The sequence below is a fragment of the Ruditapes philippinarum genome, unplaced genomic scaffold (genome assembly GCF_026571515.1).
Source record: "Ruditapes philippinarum isolate M1 unplaced genomic scaffold, ASM2657151v2 ctg596_1_1_1_1, whole genome shotgun sequence".
In the NCBI taxonomy this organism is placed as follows: domain Eukaryota; kingdom Metazoa; phylum Mollusca; class Bivalvia; order Venerida; family Veneridae; genus Ruditapes; species Ruditapes philippinarum.
The window spans coordinates 28,820-49,750 of record NW_026852247.1 but is presented as its reverse complement, the minus strand read 5'-3'; the positions used below and the strand labels follow the sequence as shown (position 1 = coordinate 49,750).

Below are 20,931 nucleotides of genomic sequence, written 5' to 3'. Positions count from 1 at the left end.
TATATAGCATGCAGGAATGGTTTCCAGATATCTTTGATATCGTTACATCTACCACCCATTTCTCAGTGTTTCAACGGAATAAACGTGTAGGACTGTTTAATTCGCGGACGGCACTAAAAGGCATGCGCAGGAGTACATGTGCGGAACGAGTTGATTTTTCTCATTATATTAATGCAATTTAAAAAAAAAAAGAATCAGCAGCAAGTTGTCATACACTGGCAACTTGCGGACACAAATTAAAGCTGATATTCCTGGATAAAATATGGTGTAAATTTTACAGTGCTGATTTATTCGGCCATTTGTTCAACTTGAAGTGAACAAACTATGGGAATCAATGTCGAATGTTATACTGTATTTTGATTGATATATAGATACGTATGATAATCAAAGTTGTCTTGTATGTACATGTGTTTGTCTGATTGTATATTTAAATGTCTAAAGAAAATTAGAGAAGTATTGCTGCCTAAATATTATCTTATAGTTCTTTTTTGTATGTACAACATCATTTTTATTCCATTTGTTTATTGAAAGAATCCCAATAAATAGTTAGAAAAGTTCGAGTGAGACTGCTTACACCTAATAAGTAAATGGCACTTATTGACTTAAGGAAAACTTGTTATATGTTGGGTTTTTTTTTACATTTGCATACGATTTACTTGCTTCATTCTGTATAATTCTTCATTCTGTTTAACCCTAAATAGCCATGTCGATTGCTATTTTTTCTTCTTCTTTAATCTTTTCTTTACATGTATTTTTGTCCGATAAGTGTCAGTCGTTACATAATTGTTCATACAAATGCGCGGAAACTTAAGCTATAAACATATTACAAAAAACAACCACATTCAACTCTTAAAACATCTTATTTAAATCAGTGATTCTACAAGACTATTCCTAAATACAAAGTTCATATGTACGGGTAAGAAGTACCATTCTATTAAAATAGCGTCATTTCTTACTTCTTCTCATTTTGATTAATCAACAATCAGTATAATTATCATATACATTATTGTAAAAACATATAATTAAACGTTTTTTACATTTTGAAAATATTGTTTAAAAATGGATTTTTTTTATGAAAATAAGTAAATTACAAAATTATAATCAATATATGCGTTTGATTTTTTTTAGTTTTTAGTCAATCTTTAAAATTAATCGGGAAAAATGCAAAGGTGTTTCTATTTCAAATCGCATAAGTATACCAGAAAACTGTGTCTGAAATAAGTTTTTGATTTGTCACTATATTCATTTGTACTTGATATCTTTAATAATATATACGGTAAAAATTTGCTGGCATTATACATGTATAATGTACATCCTAACTTTAGCATAATAGTTACGGTAGTAAATTTTCATGACTTTATTCTTAATTTTCTGTCTATAGAAAAACCTGATTAGCAAAACGTAAATAGTATACGTAAAAAATCATTTCTAAATTTAGAACTAAATGAAACTACATGTCTTGCAATAAAATGTATGTATTATGAGTTCTTTGAATGCACTTTATTTATTCTTTATAATAAAATAAAGTTCATTATTTTGATTTAATGCATGTTTTAAAATGTTGTTGATTAATATCTTGTAAATACCATTATGAAAATACAAAATCTCTATTATATAAAACTTTAGTTTTCAATTTCTCCTCAAAACCCCCTCAAAAAAACAATTTTTTTTAACCAGTGAACCCTAGTTAACGGATTTCATCCGCGTATGAATATTTCAAAGTGGGGATATTTTCTATTTTACTTTTATCGGAGCACGATGGCTTCTACACGCTAAATATGCCGAAAAGTTGCTAATGCTCAAGGTTATCTAAACTCTAAATGCTTCGCTGTTTTCCATTTTGTTTGGTTTCATGATAAAATATTGCATCAACTTCACGTGAACGTGCTTTGAATTTAGAAATACTTTATCGTTATAGCAGGTAGTTTAAAGTAGAAATGCTAAAACTGACCTAACAATAATCTATGGGCAGCCCTTGTCACCACTGGAACAGTTTTTGTATTTAGATCGAAAAGTGCTCTTTCCAAATCCACATAGCATCAATTTACTTGCAGATAGTTCACGAGTACAACGTGTCCGTCATCAATTAATACAACGTGTCCGACATTAATTAATACAACGTGTCCGACATTAATTAAACAGCTGAATTTGAAAGTAAAGCCCGTTTTACTATGGTACGTTCACATTGACCCGTGCACTGTGGTGCTAGTTTTCGTCCTACTCATGATTTGGTCGTTTACGGACACGTTGAAACCTTCAGATAGTTAGGTCTACTCCTAATTAACAGTATCGAGTACTCGCCGCCTAGGATTTCTAGACGGCCTTACGAAAGGCGCCGTTCGCCTTCACGACGAGATTTTAGCATATACATGAACAACCTACATATTGCATCCAAATATATTGTAGTACCAAAGGTGCAAATTCGTTCCAGTGTGCCAGGATTGAGGAAAGATCAGCATGTTAATAAAACGTACACATTTACAAGTAACTATTTTCATCCACATCGACCTGATATTTCGTTTTATTTAGACAATCCAAGGTATCGAACTGGAAACCTGAAACTCAGCGTCCAAAGTAAACGCCCTTTCTACTACTTATTGACAGAAAATAGACGAATGCGCTCGCCACAAACGATTTTATAGGCCGCCTTTCGTAATGTGTTTGGCGTACACCTCGACGCTCATTTTGCTTCTACAAGCTACTTATTGCACCAGGATTAGTGGTACAATAGGTGCCGATTTGTCCATCAATTCATGATGAAGTTAGTGTTGTATAGCTCAATTTTAACCGTTTGTATGCTTTCAAATTGTCATTTAGTGAAATCATAGCATTGCTTTACGGAAAAAGACAATTGTCCACGGACATAAGCCCCATTTTTGTCATGGCGGAATAAAAACAGAAAGTTGATTATTTCAGTGAGAGAATTTTTATTTTGAGATTTAAAATTTACAGTATATTATATGGACGGACAAAGATAATGTTTGATATGTCAAAGTAACAAATTAGTCATTTTAAACATTTCAGTTTTCTTCCGAATTGCCAATATATCTTTATGTATGATATAAAAACAATGAATGTCAACATTTAGTTTCTGAAGTAAAATCGCTCTTGCTTTTAAATTTTATATAAATCCTTCCACACACAGTAAAAGCACAGACAGTTTTTTTTCTTCAGTAAAGATAAATACTTAGTAATCCATAAAAACGTTAACATTTCATAAGCTTTCAATTGTGCTCAGTAATAGTGAGCTTATTTTTTCCTTAAAAAAACTAATTTTGCTTTTCCACCTTAAATGTATTTGTAAAGAAAATACAATTTCATGAAACATAACTATTAAAAGCTTAATTTACTCGAGTACATTGAAATAATTCATACAAGCACTAACAAAAATGTGAAAATGATATGGACATATAATAATGAAACAGAATATTTACATATAAATAAATAAAACCATGTAACAATCAAATGCAATCTCTCAGATCTTAGATGCAGAAAAATCATATCAAATTGTGACATACAACAACAAATCTAGTATTTTAATTACAAAATTGACAAAGATTACAAAGTTGACTATTTTCTTCAGTAATTACTAATTAACACCCCTGGTATCAATTCATCGTAACTGACATGTGGATTCTCCTTATCATAACATAAGAATACTCATTTTACTTAACATCTATATACCATTTGTATAGTTTTTGTTTCTTAAAAAACTATTAACACAATAATCAACAATTACTTGTTTCACTTTGAATATACGGATGTAAAATAAGACAGTCCAAATTCTCATCTTATACACAGTTCTCAATAAGAAACGGACAGCTCTTTCAGCTGTAGATATAACGTAAATATTTAAAGCGACAGCATTACAAACGACTGGCCATCTTAATTGATGAATTAAAACCTAAGGTGCCCCCTTTTTAAAAAGAAAAAAATCAGGCACTTATATGCTAGCATGATAGCTTTATCAAACATGATGGAATTGATGATTCAAGCATACAGTAGTGAAGGGCAATCTATATATTCAATATCAAAAGACCCCAAGTGATTTAATACGACGCCTCAATAAAGATCGCCTCAACAAAAATCACGTATGACAAAAATCTCTTCACAACCTAATGAGATGTAACGAAAACCGTTTAGTTCTACATTTAGTTATAGAACAAGATAACTAAAATTTTACCAGACAAAAAAAAAAGAGAAAAACTCCAAAACATGTGGCTGAATCTTAACGAAATATTCAATAGTAAATGAGCCATTTTCCTGAAGTCATATCAAATCATATATTAGCGGTAAATTGGAGTGTTAGCCCAGAAACTGTTAAAAATCTCACAGCTGACAGCTGGAGTGTATGCTGATCAATGGAAAGTTTTATCACAGTTTATAAATGTCCCGACACACTCTAGAACACATTGTCCAATCACTACATAGCCATCATATCTGTTCCTCCCCCACCTCCAAACTGATTTGTATCATAATCTGAATCCTGTATAACAATAATATGATAAAATATGTAATAAACAAACTTCATTTATAATATCATAAATGTAGCAAAGATAGGCAAGATGTGCCTGTTTTGAATCATATATCTTAATTACAACATAGTTTAAAAAACCCCAACAAAATAACATTTAAATAATATGCTAACAATCAAGAAAATGCCAATAGTAAATAAATCCTATACTTTTCTTGTTGTATTTGATTTGTACATCACACAAACACTGTTACAGTCATATGGCAACTTTCCAGCTTTACTGTTGGAGGGATTCTTCATTCAGCCTCTGTGAATTATTTCAGGCATTAAAGGGCACCTGAGTAGAACCACCCACGTTCAATAAACTAGTTTGATAGCTTCCACATATGAAAGGATTAAAACCCACAATGGTGAGGGGCAAGTGGTTTAAAGTCAACAACCTTAACCTTCAGCCACAGATGTGCTTAGATAAAATGAGATTCAACCATTTATTTTAATGAACAACAATTCTTTTTAAAATAATGGAAACTGCATTTCTTCTTTTTTTAAAATAGGATGAGAAATGCTCTTCTCCATTGCCCTATGTTAGCATTTTGAAGTTATTTTCTTTTAATGAAACATTTAATATCAAATTATAACATATTTACCTGATTGAGTTTCTTGAACTCTACCACTTGTGTAAAGATATATTCAATGATATGTTTAGCATCTCTACTCTCTGGTGCTAGATTCTGCATCACACCAAGAATATCTCCACATTCCCGTACATAGTACTCCAGATCATCATCCGTACCTGTAATTATATCATTCTCTCTTCACATATTGTATCTTTAACATATGTAATCTTATATACAAGACAAGTGTCTGTGTATTAAACCACCTGTAACACAGATTGAAACTTGTATAATATGTCTTTGCATTTTAGATAGAAACAAATTAATTTGGTCATAAACAATCCTTTCAATTTTTTTTAAGAAACCAGCCTGTAATTCGAAACTTCAGTATCTTTTATTTTGTTAAGTGGGACAACTCGAGCTTCAGTCAAATCATCCAGTAAAGTATTTTGTTTATAAATTAATAATGTGTCTTAATGGAAATGTAAAAAAACTGCACATATCTCTTACAACTTTCTAAATCAGCAGATTTATTTGTACTTTTCAAATACTCTAAAGGCATCAATGAAAAGAATATTTTTAGGTAAAAACCCTTAAGATAACAAGCAATTATCATAGTATTGCAAGCAATGCATAAGTCCCCTGCCGGTTAGAACCCCAGCAACATTCTGAAGGGCCATTGGCCATTCACTTATGTCTTTATTTTAAGTAAATTTGTTGAAAAAATTCTTTAAAAGTGATCACAGGTAACAGTTTTTATGTACAAACAGACAGATGGACTGTTTGAAGAAAATACCTTAAGAAATAAAGAACTTATAGTGAAAAAACGTAAAAACTAGAATCAGAAATCTTGAAATTCAGTCTATTTGTTGACATAGCAACCAGAATTTTCAATATAGGAAGACAAGAAAAGAATGTGCATAATCTCCAGACTGCCATCTACCCATATTTCAAGTTTCATAAAAATATTTTCAGTACTTTTTGAGTTATCACTGGATCCAGGTTATGTGTAAAATTTGCCATATTTTCAGTCTATTTGTTGCCATAGCAACCAGAATTTTCAACATAGGAAGAAAAGAAAAGGATGTGCATAATTTCCATACTACCATCTATCCATATTTCAAGTTTCATAAAAATATTTTCAGTACTTTTTGCGTTATCACTGGATCCAGGTTATGTGTAAAATTTGCCATATTTTCAGTCTATTTGTTGCCATAGCAACCAGAATTTTCAACATAGGAAGAAAAGAAAAAGACGTGCATAATCTCCATACTGCCATCTATCCATATATCAAGTTTCATAAAAATATTTTCAGTACTTTTTCCGTTATCGCGGGATCCAGTTTTGTGGACGGACGGACAGACGGAGGGTAAACCTAAAGTCCCCTCCGGTAAACCGGTAGGGGACTAAAAATACATAATGCTAGGGGTAGCTTTGCAGTAAAATTTGATACAGTAGGTGAGTAATAACTATCAAATTTTTCAGCTTTTTGGCAACAAGTTTCATCACCTATTTTTAAACAAATATTACAACAAATAAATGAATTAGTCTTTTCAGGCAATAAAAGTTTTTTAAGGAATTTCCGTAAGGTTTTAGAATCAAGATTTTCAAAGGAGTTACTTGAATAAGTTTAGGATCATTTATGTTGTATTAAAGAAAGGTATGGTTACCAAACATTGAATTGTTAACTTACATTTATTTGTTTGTTGTGCCAGTCTGACTTTCTCAGATGAGAACTGTTCATCTAAATCAAACAAATCTAGAGAAGGTGCTGGTAGCTCTCTGAACTGTGGTGGAAACACCTGTAAATAAAAGAAGAAAAATACCCCTTAATTTCTGAACATATTTATACATAAAACATGCTTAAAATTATGATTTTACAACAAAGTTTTTGTAAATAAAATCCATAAAATCAAGTTATTAGCATGTAAGATATATTTCTCGAAATACAGTAAAATTTAAAGAATAACAAATTACTTACAGCTGGTTGTAGAGGTGGTAAAGGGGTTTCAAACTGTGGAGTGATCAGTGTGAGAGGCTCATGCTTCGTATTTGTCTGTTCAAATGCTCTAAAATAAAACAATATAAACTTTAGACTTATATCTTGTAACATTACAATATAAATAATCAAAAACCTATATCAAGATTATTGCTTCATTGATATCAATAATGACAACAATACAGTGTTAAATTATCATTTTATTTCAATGTTTTTATGTAATACAGATTAAGTTTAAGTTCAATGATTTGTGATTTTATCAATATTAGACAGTGTAAGACGAAAGTTTCAACAGGAGTTTATAAGTTGTCTCCCTTCCATTGTGAAGTAATGCTTATTTCATCATTGAACCTTATCAGTGTTTTGACATAAATTACATACAGATTTAAAATGCACTAATATCATAAATTGTTGGGGGAAATGAACACTGATAAAATATAAAGGAACTAAATGCTGTAAAAAAACACCTGACTTTTTCAGCTTGTAATTATAGTCATACATTAAATGTATGAAAATAACAAAAATAAAAATAGTAACATGCTTGTATGGTATTTATATAATTTTAATACCTATATAAATTTAATACCAATACATGAAATTGAAAGTTTTATTTTTTTGTATACTATGCATATGTATAATTAAGGATAAGACGTCACTAGAATGCACAGTAAACTTACTTGATAGACTTTGGAACTAAACTGGTGTCCAGTTTAAAGAGAGAGTTGTCAAATAATGTGGTAATATCTCGTGGAATATCATCACTCTCTTGTAAACATGTCTTCAGATTAGCTGATATCTTTGATATGTCTGGTAACGTATTATAATCAGATATCTGAAAACATATCAAAAACAAGCCTTGTACATAAAATGTCTTTAATTATAACTCAGAGATGCACTGTTCTTGTATATTACCTAGATTTAAAACAAAAAATAAAAATTTCTAGTCTGCAATAAAAAAACACAGTTAATGCACAAATTATTATAAAACACTTTATCATTACCGGTATTTGCATTTCTTATCACATTTTGCTATTCTGGTTTCTTGTGGTCTCCCCCCCCCCCCCCCAAAAAATACAAACAATGTACATGTTTATATACAAACAATCATTAAACAAATGCACCCATTAATTTGAACACAGTCCATTCAGCCTTAGGGAATAGCAATGACATTGAATTATAGATTTTTAAATTCTTAGTAAAGACCCACTCTTGCAGGAACAGTCCTGTAATAAAGCAAAATCTCTGCACATAGACTTGCCAAGAGAGCTGGACATATTCTCTGTCAACATTATTAAGTAACATATGACATTAGATCTATGACATTACCTCAGGATCTTCTGCATCTATTGCATTTAACTTGATTTCATTTGTTGTCATATATCGTATCAACACATCCTGAAAAAATATCAAATTAACATAAATGTCAGTTACAACAAAAAATTAATATAAAGGAATCAAATTCTGTGTCTAATATTCATTTTTTTCATTACCTTTTCTTATGAAATCATTCTTTTTTAGGGTTAAAGTTTTGTTTCAGTGTTAACACTGCTAAGATAATATGAAAACTTTGAAGTTATAGTAAACTTCTTTTTTTTCAAACAAAATCAATCACCTTTTATTATCATATACATAATCTTTAAAAAAAACAACAACAAAACAACTTTACAACAATGTATCAAAGTAAAAAGACTGTCAGTATCATTTACATCAAATTAAAAGGAGTTATCAATTTTACCAGTATTTTGCTATTTTCCTCTTTATCTATGTACTGGTCATGAAATATGTGTACTGATCCCATAACTGCTAATTTGCCAGAATTCTGAAACAATAAAATATAAATATGTGAACAGTCCAATGTTAAAGATATGCTATACTCAAATTTGATACTAGAAAATATTGATAATTGCTACACAGTCTCTTTGTAAATATAAAATAAACATGTTTTGACTTTACACAATAGATATGTTATGTTCAAAATTCTACACACTATCGGTGGTCACAGTATGAATATATAGTCATTAGAAAACAAGCAGTTTTTTTTTAAGAAAAGACAAACTTTACTCGACCTGTAATAGGGAATGCAGCTTCCCACACATAGTTTATTTATTCTTTTTATCAAATCAAACATATTTAGTATGAATTTCATAGATTTCAATAATTTTTTTTTGATTAATAATAACAATAATATTTTACTCAATGATGAGCATGGTATATCTTCAACGTTTTTACAGTAACCTTTATGCATTATCATCATTCAATTGCTAGCTAAAAATATCTACAAATTTTTTACACCAGTATCACTTTAAACGCATATAATCTCTTCAAAGGGATATAATATAAAACATATAAAAATATAGTTAAGTCAAATTTCATGTAAAAGAAAACAATATCAAGTGTTTGTATATGAAATAATTATATAGTGTGCAGCAGTGTGTATATATTGATAACTAGATACGTACTGCATGACTGTATAATGCACAGACTGGTCTATTAAGAGGAAAGGAGACACCACCAGTAGATAATATGGCAACAGCTGGTTTCATTACTGTAATTGTCGCACCATAGGGATACAAAAACTGGAGCGCACTGAAAATATACATCAATGTTTATTTCAAAATAATACAGCTTTACACTCTTGTTCATACATTATCATGATATGTCCTCATTTTGTCCTGCCTAGATTTTGAACCAGTTGATATATGTAGTTTTAAAGATTTCAGTATCAAAATAAATAAACGAAACTAACCTAACAATCATTAGACTAGCCACTAGAGCCTGGTAAGTCTGCACAAATTGCAGACTGAGTGACCTGATTAAAATGGCTGATTAGGCTTTAGTATATATTGGCAGTAATTAAATGGTTACTAATTTATTTAAAGTACATGTAATGTTGTATATTATGAAACTTGCACTGATACCTAATAACACAACATTGCTGACTGGAAATTAGTCTTTCTCAACAGTCAACCATTAGTGTACAAGAGATATCAGTTCTGCATTTAATGTTAACGGCAAATAAATGCAGTTCAATTTTTTTAAACCATTTGGTTGGGATAAATTAGTGGACCAAACTATTAAACACTGTAGTTAGTTTGAATTAACAGTAAGCGTGTATATATAATCTGATAAATACAGCAACTTTAAAATTTATAATTTTTTCAAGAATCAAAATAATGATATGAACAAATCTGTAATTAATACACTATTATTTTTAAAACAATATCTTTTGTGTTCTAAAATTATAGACATTTTATTATTTTTTTTTATTTCTGATTACTTGACACTGTAAATAAAAGAAAGATAGATTCTTCAAATGAAAAGACAGAGACTGTAAACTTACGTAGCATTATTTTCTTCATCACCATAGCCTATATTTTTGCCTGCAGCTTGACTAATTGCCCTATTCAGTACACCATTAGATATCAAACACTCCTTTGGGTGGAAATATTTGTAGTAGGATGTTCTTACAACAGCATCTATTAATAAACAGTTGAAAGGCTATTGAAGGACTTTTCATTCATATAACAGGTTGTGAAAAGAAAATCCACTTGTTTGAACATTTAACAAATAACCTCTTAATGAAAACAGGAAAGCCAGACCTATGATACCATTTACCAATGACATATTTTGTTACATCATCAATAAAAATTGTTATTTTTATCTTAAAATTAATACACATCATAAAACCTTCAATAGTATGACTGGTGAATGAATAGTACCAAAACTTACGTCAGAAAAATAATCACATTCAACCTTCTAGCAAATTTTTTGTTCTTAAAAGTTATGTTTAACTTACAAACATATAGAACGTAATCAAATATGTGCTAGTCATGTTGCCAATAAGCCAATAACTCATCTAAATCCATATTAATCTGCCAAGTTTTAATTGGTCTGATATATCTATGGGCTATTAAGTAATGCAAACATTTTTGAACTTTCTGTTTATTGCAAATTTCCAGTCCAAGGTAGCCCTTTCTTCACTATTTAAGGCATGAAATAAATTTATTCACAAAGAGATAACACCATGATACTCTGCCCTTACAACAAGACAATTGATTTGTACAGTAAAGAAATAAATATAATAGCCTTTATCAACATACCTGTATTTACATTAACACCAAATTCTTCGAGGAAAAAGTTGATATTTGTATCAAATCTAGATTCCCCACCTTCTCCTGTCATAACTAAAATACTTCCTCCTGTATCCATGTAACGTTTCATCACATCAAACTGTATACATTAGAAACAATATGTTTGTATAATTTAATGTGCTAATTCTTTATCTTAACGATTTTATAGTACCAACAATATTACAAGTATATATAAAAAGTTGAAATGTTTTGTTCTTTTCTTTTCCTAATTCTTAACTATTGCACCAAGAGGATTCTTATACATATATAAATATATATATAAACATCAACTGCTTTGAGTTACCATGCACATGCACATACAAGGAAATGAAGAAATTGTCTTTTAAAAGAAAACTCAATAATTTTATAATTTTACATAGAATATTGTACACATTTATATAGGATTGAAAGTCACTTCTTGCACAACCTTATCCCAAAGAGAAAATAATATACTGTCCTCTCTTAAAATGGAAAAAATATATGTCTATTATGAAAAAAAAGAAGAAAAAAGTTACAGAACAATTATGCTGAATGTACATGAAAGCATCAAAATTGTTTATAAAATAATTCATCAAATTTATACCAATTTAATAACAACTTACCTCAGCTTGTGAGAATTTCTCTCTACTACCAGCCAGAACAAATATTCTAGCACCAGCAAGCTTCTCATCTGTGATTTCATCTTTATTTCTTTAAACAAAACATAAGTAATATTAATTTGCTATCTACTCATGTTTGGCTAAATCAGCAAATAAAAGAAGATATCAAAATATAATGTGAAGTATGGTGTTTTTTTAAACTCAAAATGAAACTGTGCCTGCTATGGGCTATTTATATTTCATTTAAAACATACTCAAATTATATTTCTGTAGAATTATCCAGATAATTAAGTCTCAAGTAATAGCTGTCAATGTTGAACTTTCAAAAAACAACAACAACAAAACTTACACATTGATCTTCCAAGTAGATCTAAGTTTTCTGTTTAATGATTTGAAACCACTACTAGGTGTAAACAGTTCCTTCTTTGTAGCATTAAAGAGGATCACGTTGCTTTGACCTTTATCTTCCATACCCTGAAATATAAACCAGAGATATACACTTATAATACATAAATGTGTTTCAGTACTTTTCGGTTAGCATTGGAGTGTCTTTGGGTTGACCAACCCCATCTCATTGGGAAGACATATATACTGTTTTGCTGTTAGTCTTAGCTCATGGTACTTAACACTGTCTTTGAAACAAGATGGAAAACAAACAATGCCAGAACTATACAAATAATTGTTATCAGTTTTTTTTTAAGGTATTTTCTGCTTCAATAATTAATTAATTATGAAACAAGGTTACAACAGAGCAAATTTAATGGGAAGAACACAGAGCATAGGTCGGCCAAATTGAAAACATTATATGTCATCATTTATCCTGTTGCATCTTTGTTTTTGTTTCTGTTGAAATTACCTAATGTTATCAGCTCAAGTTAAAGGGAGACACAGGCAAAATTTTCATTTCTTAGTTTTGAATTTTTCATTCATTATTCCGTAAATGCCCTCAAAATAAATATATTAGACAGTCAATGGAACAAAACTTTTTTCCATATAAAGAATAAAATGGTTGTTTCCTAACTTGACCCGCGTGGGTCAGGTTAGAGTGCTATGATGTCGCAATATTTGTCAAAGTAAACTCTGGAAACGTTAAAGAACATTTCAAATGAATGACATAGACTTGTTTCAATCATACAATATCCAAAATATCTGTTATTGACTTGTTGTAACTCAAAGGGTTAATTCAAGTCACCTGACTTGTTTTAAAACTATTTGGTGATTCTATTGGCGTCTAAATTTTGTTCAACATATATAGATATATTTACGTTTCAAACCCAAAATATATAGAATTCAAACAGAAATTCATGCTGAAACTTCAAGAAACATCATTCTAGCCTGATTTGAGTACATAAGATAATTTAAATATTTTTGTCATTATTTTGTTTGAATATCCCTTTAAATATTTAAAAAAATTACCTTTTTAATACCATAACCAAATTATATTTTACTCAAGCAAGAAGATTTGAGAATGATGATTATATTAGACACATACAACATTTCTATTTAAACAGAATTTTTTTGCAGAAATGAGTTAAATGCTTGATTGCAATAAAAACTGACAGATTTAATAATGATATACTTTGGCTGAAAACTTTGTCAACTTGACTAATGTAAAGACTGGCCACAAGCGCCACATAGATGTAAGCCATTACCAAGAGGTAAGCTTAAAATTAGTGAAGTTGACTACACTATGTGTTCACCATTTTGAAAATATTCTTTTCATCATTACTCACGTGAAACAGAGTGTTATGTCCCTGATTTTCAAGATTAATTTTTTATATAAACTTCTACATGTATGTTATAACCTCAAGGGATCATGTATCACTTAATGATTAACTAAAGTTTTTATTAAAGTTAAAAAAAACATTGCAAACTGGTTAAAATGAAACTAAATATTTATAATGTATTAATATGTCATTAATTGTAAAATATGACTGACATATTAAACTAATACTATTGATATTGAGAACAGTAGAGACACACTGACAATTGATTTAAATGGTTCTAGTTCTACTGTGACAACTGAATTTCCATTTATCCCTAGTAATATTGAATAATTAATTAATCATCATATAGATCTATCTAATAATGCATTATAATCAAGAGTGACACTAATGATTTGAAGAGAAGTGTAAAATAAAATAACCACACAAAGACTGGACTTCAGCAACCAATAAATCCCAAGCTAATACGGGCAGCACGAAATACCCAAATACACCCAAATATTGCCCAAATATACCCAAATATTGCCTAAATATACCCAAATATTGCCCAATAAAACTAAAAATAAATGTTTTATCCTAAAAAAGCGCTGTTTTTATCATGAATACAATATACATTTTCACTAAGATATAATCAACCATACCCAAATATACATTTCCCTATCATTGCGTTTTGAACCAAAATACAGTCTATATGTACATCATTAAAGCTATTTTTTTAAATAACATGGACACTTGTATATGATATGAAATTTCAACAAAATTACACCTTAAAAATGTAAGTGTAGACAACAAATATCATATCTTGATTTAAAATTGCAAGTACATTCATAAAGAACCTATATAGTACTAAGATAAGCAAATGTCACAACTTTATTTTCTTACAACATCGTAACTGTCCATTTCAACGGAATGAATGGAAATTATAGCAGGCTAAGTCATATTATATTTAATAAATATTTATTTATTTCTCATTATAATCTATATTTTATACAAACAAAAATAAATATTGCTATATTTGGGTATATTTGGGTGCATTTCATTCTGGGTATATTTGGGTATTTCGTGCCGCCGAGCTAAACGCCCAATTATCCTCCGTCTTTACCGAAGAAGATGTTGAGAGTTTACCGAACATGGGCCCTAACCTTCAAGAAACAGCCCCTCCACTGCAGATCCATGAGAAGGGTGTCAAGAAGCTCCTTGAGAATCTCAACCCACACAAGGCCACTGGACCGGACCAGATCTCATCCAGATTTCTGAGGGAACTGGCTTCAGCCATATCACCAATGCTGACACTCATATTCCAAGCTTCACACGACCAGAGCCAAGTACCAGATGACTGGAAGGGCACACTAGTCACACCACTATTCAAGAAGGGAGACAAGAGTAAGCCTTCAAACTATCGCCCAGTCTCGCTGACATCCATCTGTTGCAAGATTATGGAGCACATTGTCCATAGCCACGTGATCAGTTTCCTCGATCATAACAACATCCTCTCCGATATGCAACATGGCTTTCGGAAGAAGAGATCATGCGAGACGCAACTGATCACCACAGTCCAGGACCTTGCAACGGGCCTGAACAACAAACAACAGATCGACGCCATCTTACTAGACTTCTCCAAGGCGTTTGACAAGGTCCCCCATCGACGTCTCTCGGCCAAGCTTCACCACTATGGGATCAGAGGCAAGACTCTGGGTTGGATCAACAGCTTCCTCTCACACCGTCAACAACAAGTAGTACTCGATGGGAGACATCCTCTCCAGCACCATTCACATCAGGCGTCCCGCAAGGCACAGTCCTAGGGCCTCTCTTGTTTCTAGTCTACATTAACGACTTGCCAGGCAGGGTCTCCTCCACAGCACGCCTCTTCGCAGATGACTGCCTACTATATAGGACCATCAGCTCTGAGGAAGACAGCATTGCACTACAACAGGATCTTGACCGCCTACAAGAGTGGGAGCAAGACTGGTTGATGATGTTTAATCCCGACAAGTGTGAGATGATTCGCATTACAAACAAGCGGAAAGTGATAACTTGGTCCTATGCCATCCATGGCCAAACACTCAAGCAGACGAACAAGGCAAAGTATCTGGGTGTCACACTTGACAATATATTTACGCTTTCCTGGAACAGCCAAATTGACGCTACTGCAAAGAAGGCGAACACCACCACTGCCTTTCTACGCAGAAACTTATCACACTGTCCACAGAACATCAAGGCGACATGTTACAAAACACTGGTTAGACCTCAGCTCGAGTATGCTTCGTCAGTATGGGACCCACACACCAAGGCCAACATCAGTAAGCTCGAGAACTGCCAACGAAGAGCAGCAAGGTTCTGCACAGGTGATTATCTTTACACCAGCAGCGTTACCAGTGTTTTTTTTCACTTTTGGGGGAAGGGGGTCCGTGCCCATTGGAGGGGGAAAAATGCAATAGGAGGGGGATTTTCATACGGATCTAAAATATTGATGTGTCACATGATAAACTTGTTGGGATACCAGGAGTAGCTCCCATTACCTATATGAATCAAAGCACAGAACGCGCTGAATTTGTTTGGGTCTCAGAATGTCAGAAAGGTAAAGGTTGTGAGATTATAAAACAATGTGTTTTTGTATAGTGCCACCAATGCTCTCCAGTGTTTTAATTGTAGTAGATTGGCTATAAGACTAATTGCAACACTGATATTCAATCCAATGTTTATTTGACTTAAACATTTTGAAGAAAGAAAGAGTTGCCTTCACTGGGATTTGAACTCCAGACCTCTCGCTTCCTCAGCGAGCGCTCAAACCACTCGGCCACGGTAAATTTACATATAAATGGCCTGAAGAAAACCATTTATTTCATGCTTTCCATTGTTTTATTGTAATATATCAGATGATTATATTCTGATAAACCACTAGTGAAATTTATAAAATATAATTTTCACTGTAGCCGGACTATATCTGATGAAAAGAAAATCATAACTTAATGGAATAACAGGCAGAAATAAATGCCGTCATGCGTAAATTTTGCTTCTTTAGGAAAACAAAGTCGATGTCACCATACATCATATTAAAAATGTAACAAAATGAGAGAAATTTAACAGAACTATATTTCAAAATTGATAATGTGACGTCATGGTGTGATGACGTCACAATGGAGAATGCGCGACGTTACGCGGCAAAATCAGTAAAAAAAATACTTAAAATCACTTAAAAAGCATGAAATAAAAAGAAAATTTATTTGTTTTACATGCAGGATTGAAATATATTTCATTCGTGAAAATATTGCATCTTGTGTTCACTCAGTGAAATTATATTTCAATCTTACATGCAAAACAAACAAATATCCTCTATATTATTCTAAATTAGGGTTTGTAACGACGCTAACTGTTGTTTAACACTTGTGCGCTTACCAGAAGCATGCATATCTATAAAGAATGAAACAATATTAGAAATCTTCGACCATTCGGGAATTACTTTGCTTGAAAATTAATGCCCCTGTCATGTGACCATATTTACGCAGCGATCTCCCCTGAATTTTTCGGCCTTAGTGTTACATATAAAGCGGACTACTTTCGGCATTTGCAATTAACAGCATTAGAGTCTGAAATTTTGCTACCATTATTTGTTTGGTCTGACGACCCAAACAAATAAAAACCTTGCTTAACAGTAAGTCTTACAGGCATAAAATAAAGCATTTTTCGGCAGTTAGTTGCAAAAAAAATGATATTTATTGCAGGCAAACTTGGGCTGCCATATTATAGGGGGAAATTTCAGCTTTGAGGGGGGAAAAAAACATACTATTTTGAGTGGGGAATGGGGAGAATTTCGCCGAATATTTTGGTGAAAAAAAACACTGGTTACTGCAATGATGGAAGCTCTAAGCTGGGACACTCTAGAAGCCCGCCATCAGCAAACCAAAGCAGTGATGATGTACAGAGTCATTAACAGCCTGGTGGATATCCGAGCCCATCACATACTGATCCCTGCTGGAGTACACACCCGAGGCCATGCCAACAGGTACCTACAACCCTTTACCAGTGTCAACTCATACAAGTTTTCATTCTTTCCTTCTGGGATCCGACTTTGGAACAGCCTACCAGAAGTCGTGATGACAGCCCCGTCCCTAGAGGTCTTCAAGATGAGGATGGGTGCGCTGCATGAGTAACTCTGGAGCATGGTGTTTTTAACCTGTTTTTAGCTGCACTTGATGTTCCCTTCACTCATGTAAATAGTCACAATTGTGCGACGATGCTCCAGAGGGGCCCAGCACATTATCCGGAAGAAGAAGTAATACAGAAAGTATCTCGTTCATTCAAAGGTCAGTATTATATTTACAAACAAAAAACAATTCTTACTGTTTTCAGTTGTGGTGTTTTATCTGTCTTGAACAAAAGGGTACTTATCTTAAGGACAGAATAGAAAATACTATAAATATTAATATATGTTAGGTATTCTTTATCCTGATGCAGGTTTGGTCCTTAGCCCCAACAAATTACGAGGAAACAGGAGCTCTCAAGCAAAATGTTTTGACACAAAAGCGTGCCTAGCTACGGGCCATTTACGAAACTATATGGTACATTCAGGCTGCTGAATAAGTGAATATTTCTGTATTAATGAAATAAATTTACAAAGAACAATAAATTTGTTACAGAAACACGTATCGAGCATATATAAGTAAATATTTTTAACGTTACCTCTGCAGTAGGCGCCATACTTGTAAAAATATGCAGGTGTATTGTGGGTAATAATCTATTTGGAGTAAGTACTAAATAACGGTCTCCGGTCTTCACGCAACTCCGTTACAAACCGTACAATTTTAAGTCATCATTACTAGTTTGACTGGTTTAAGTGTACATAATATATGTAAATGTTGTACATCTATGTATTTTTGTGTGTGAATCTGGTGGCGTTTTTGTGTCTGTGTGTTCTCCAGGACCTCATTTATGGGTGGGGTATAAAATATCTACATGACGATGTACTTCGCGGCAGTCAGAACTTTTTCAATAGAAATTACAACAAATTGAAACATTCTGAAGCAATGAGATAGCTAAATGTCGAACACTTATGATTGTTTGGTAAGATATTACATGTATTGTTGTGTCTGTGGTGTCATATAGTTCTCTCCTTTTGCTCGTTTTGTTAGTTGGGTGTTACCATACCATTATTTCTAATGAATAACGTATATATATATATATATATATATACGGTGGGGGGGGGGAGGGAAATATATATATACCCATGATATGTTCATTGTAGAATTTCAGGTCAGCACATCTTTCAATGATGCTCTTCTTTACCCGTTTTTGAGATTGTTTCCTTTTTTGGGTATTACTGTTCCATATAACTTAATTCATGAAGGTTACCTTTTATTATTAGTATTATTTGTAAATAGTTGATTTGCACTTTTCATTATTTCATACAAGGTATATCTTACTGTTTCAAGTTTATTGACATCATAGTTTGTGTATTCATATTATATATATGCACATGTATACCTGTTAAAACTCTGAGGTTGATGACACTTAATTAGCGTTAAACTTAATCGGTCCATTTTAATAACTTGAATAAATTTCAACAACCTCAGGATTTAGCGTGTTCAAAGAATCCACTGCTCTATGACTAAATATACTTTTGTTTCTAGTGTGGTTACTTGCCCTTTATTTGAAAATTTTATATATCTGTGTCGGTCTGTCCTTTTGTGTTGGGGTTTTCTCTAATTTTTGATATTTATTTTTATCTTTTATCAATTTTACTGATTATTTTGTACGTTTCTATCCTATCTACACGTTTTCTTCTGTTTTAGAAATGCTTATTGGTTAAATTTTTACATCATTAGTTTACGCTTCCGTATTTGATATAGAAAAAAGAGTTCAAAACAATCTGATTAAAATCAGCCCCTAAATAACACTACATGTAAGATATAATTAGATCTGTTAGATCTGAACCTTAGTCAGATTGGAGTTCAAAGGTAATTTAGGCACTAACTGAAAAATATATACAGAAAAATAAAATCATCAACACATTCAAGCGGGCTATTTCTAATATACCAGTAGTTATACAAAGAGTAAAACGTTCATGCCATTTCATGAAAAGCGGCGCCCGAGGTTGAGGTGCCTAAATCGAGCAGTGTTTTATTATATTCCTTGCCAGATAATTCTCGAAGTACCCTGGTGACTTGTCTGGACGTTTTCTATGGCTATTTTACCTTCTTTTAAACTTTAGGTGACCACATTACAGAGTCATACTCAAGATGTGGCCTTACACGTGATTTATAAAGTTGTAGAAACATTTCTTTGTTCATTTAGATAAAAAAATTAACATTTAGTCATAGGTTCCTATTGGCCTTATTGACTACTAATGTTACTAAATGTCATTTTAAAATCAAAGATCACTCCAAATCCTTTAGATTCTACATATTGTATCACTTAATTTAATAAAATTAAGTCCATAATAAAATAATTACAGGTTACATTTTGCCAAATATGAATAGTTTTGCATTTATTTTGTATTGAAGATCATTTTCTTTTTCCTTGACCAGTCGCATGCGTCAAAGATCTATATTGTCATGAAGTCGGATTTATGACAAAATATAATTTGGTGTCGTCTGCCAAAAGTTTAGCTGTAAAGGTAATTGCACCAGGAAGGTCATTTATAAACATTAGAAAGAGAACAGGTTCTATAACACTACCCCAAGGAACTCCTCTTGTTACAGTTTGCCATTCTGAATAAATCCCATTTATCATTCTGTTGCCTTCGTTTTAAATTTTTCTGCGATAAATAGCCTAGTAATCTTTGAAAACCCTTTCAAAATTCCATATAATTTAAGAGACACCCGTTCATATTCATTTTACTTTGGGGAGAGGGGGTCGGGCGCCGCTTTTCATGAAATGGCATGAACGTTTTACTCTTTGTATAACTACTGGTATATTAGAAATATCCCGCTTGAATGTGTTGATGATTTTATTTATCTGTATATATTTTTCAGCTAGTGCCTAAATTACATTTGAACTCCAATCTGACTAAGGTTCAGATCTAATTATATCTTACATGTAGTGTAATTTAGGGGCTGATTTTAATCAGATTGTTTTGAACTCCTTTTTCTATATCAAGTACGGAAGCGTAAACTAATGATGTAAAAATTTAACCAATAAGCATTTCTAAATCAGCTCTTTTAAGGGTTAATATTATACACTTTAAGGGCTTTTCCCTTCTATATGCTTATAACGTGAATTGAAATGCATAAATTTACCACCGAAACTTAAGGACGTTTTCTTTTTTAGATTTTCCTTTGTCATGCTTGCGAGATTGGGTAAGTAAAATGGAACGTGTAAGTTCCATAGCTTTTTTCTCACTATTGATAAATAATTGTCGAATATATAAAGCTTGGAAAGGAAGTAAACCATTA

The 20,931-nt window shown here is 32.1% G+C and overlaps 1 protein-coding gene across 1 annotated transcript; it reads right to left on the bottom strand.

Moving 5' to 3' along the window:
* Positions 1 to 2,910: 2,910 nt before the first annotated feature.
* LOC132753924 (intraflagellar transport protein 52 homolog) lies at positions 2,911 to 18,261 on the bottom strand. Its single transcript, XM_060744482.1, has 13 exons — positions 18,221 to 18,261; positions 12,166 to 12,290; positions 11,820 to 11,907; positions 11,188 to 11,317; positions 10,428 to 10,563; positions 9,547 to 9,673; positions 8,823 to 8,906; positions 8,414 to 8,482; positions 7,765 to 7,919; positions 7,070 to 7,157; positions 6,782 to 6,890; positions 5,122 to 5,267; positions 2,911 to 4,486 (listed from the first exon to the last, which is right to left on the bottom strand). The coding sequence occupies exons 1-13, from the start codon at positions 18,236 to 18,238 to the stop codon at positions 4,424 to 4,426; spliced, it is 1,338 nt and encodes a 445-aa protein (XP_060600465.1). The 5' UTR covers positions 18,239 to 18,261; the 3' UTR covers positions 2,911 to 4,423.
* Between the last annotated feature and the right edge of the window lie 2,670 nt (positions 18,262 to 20,931).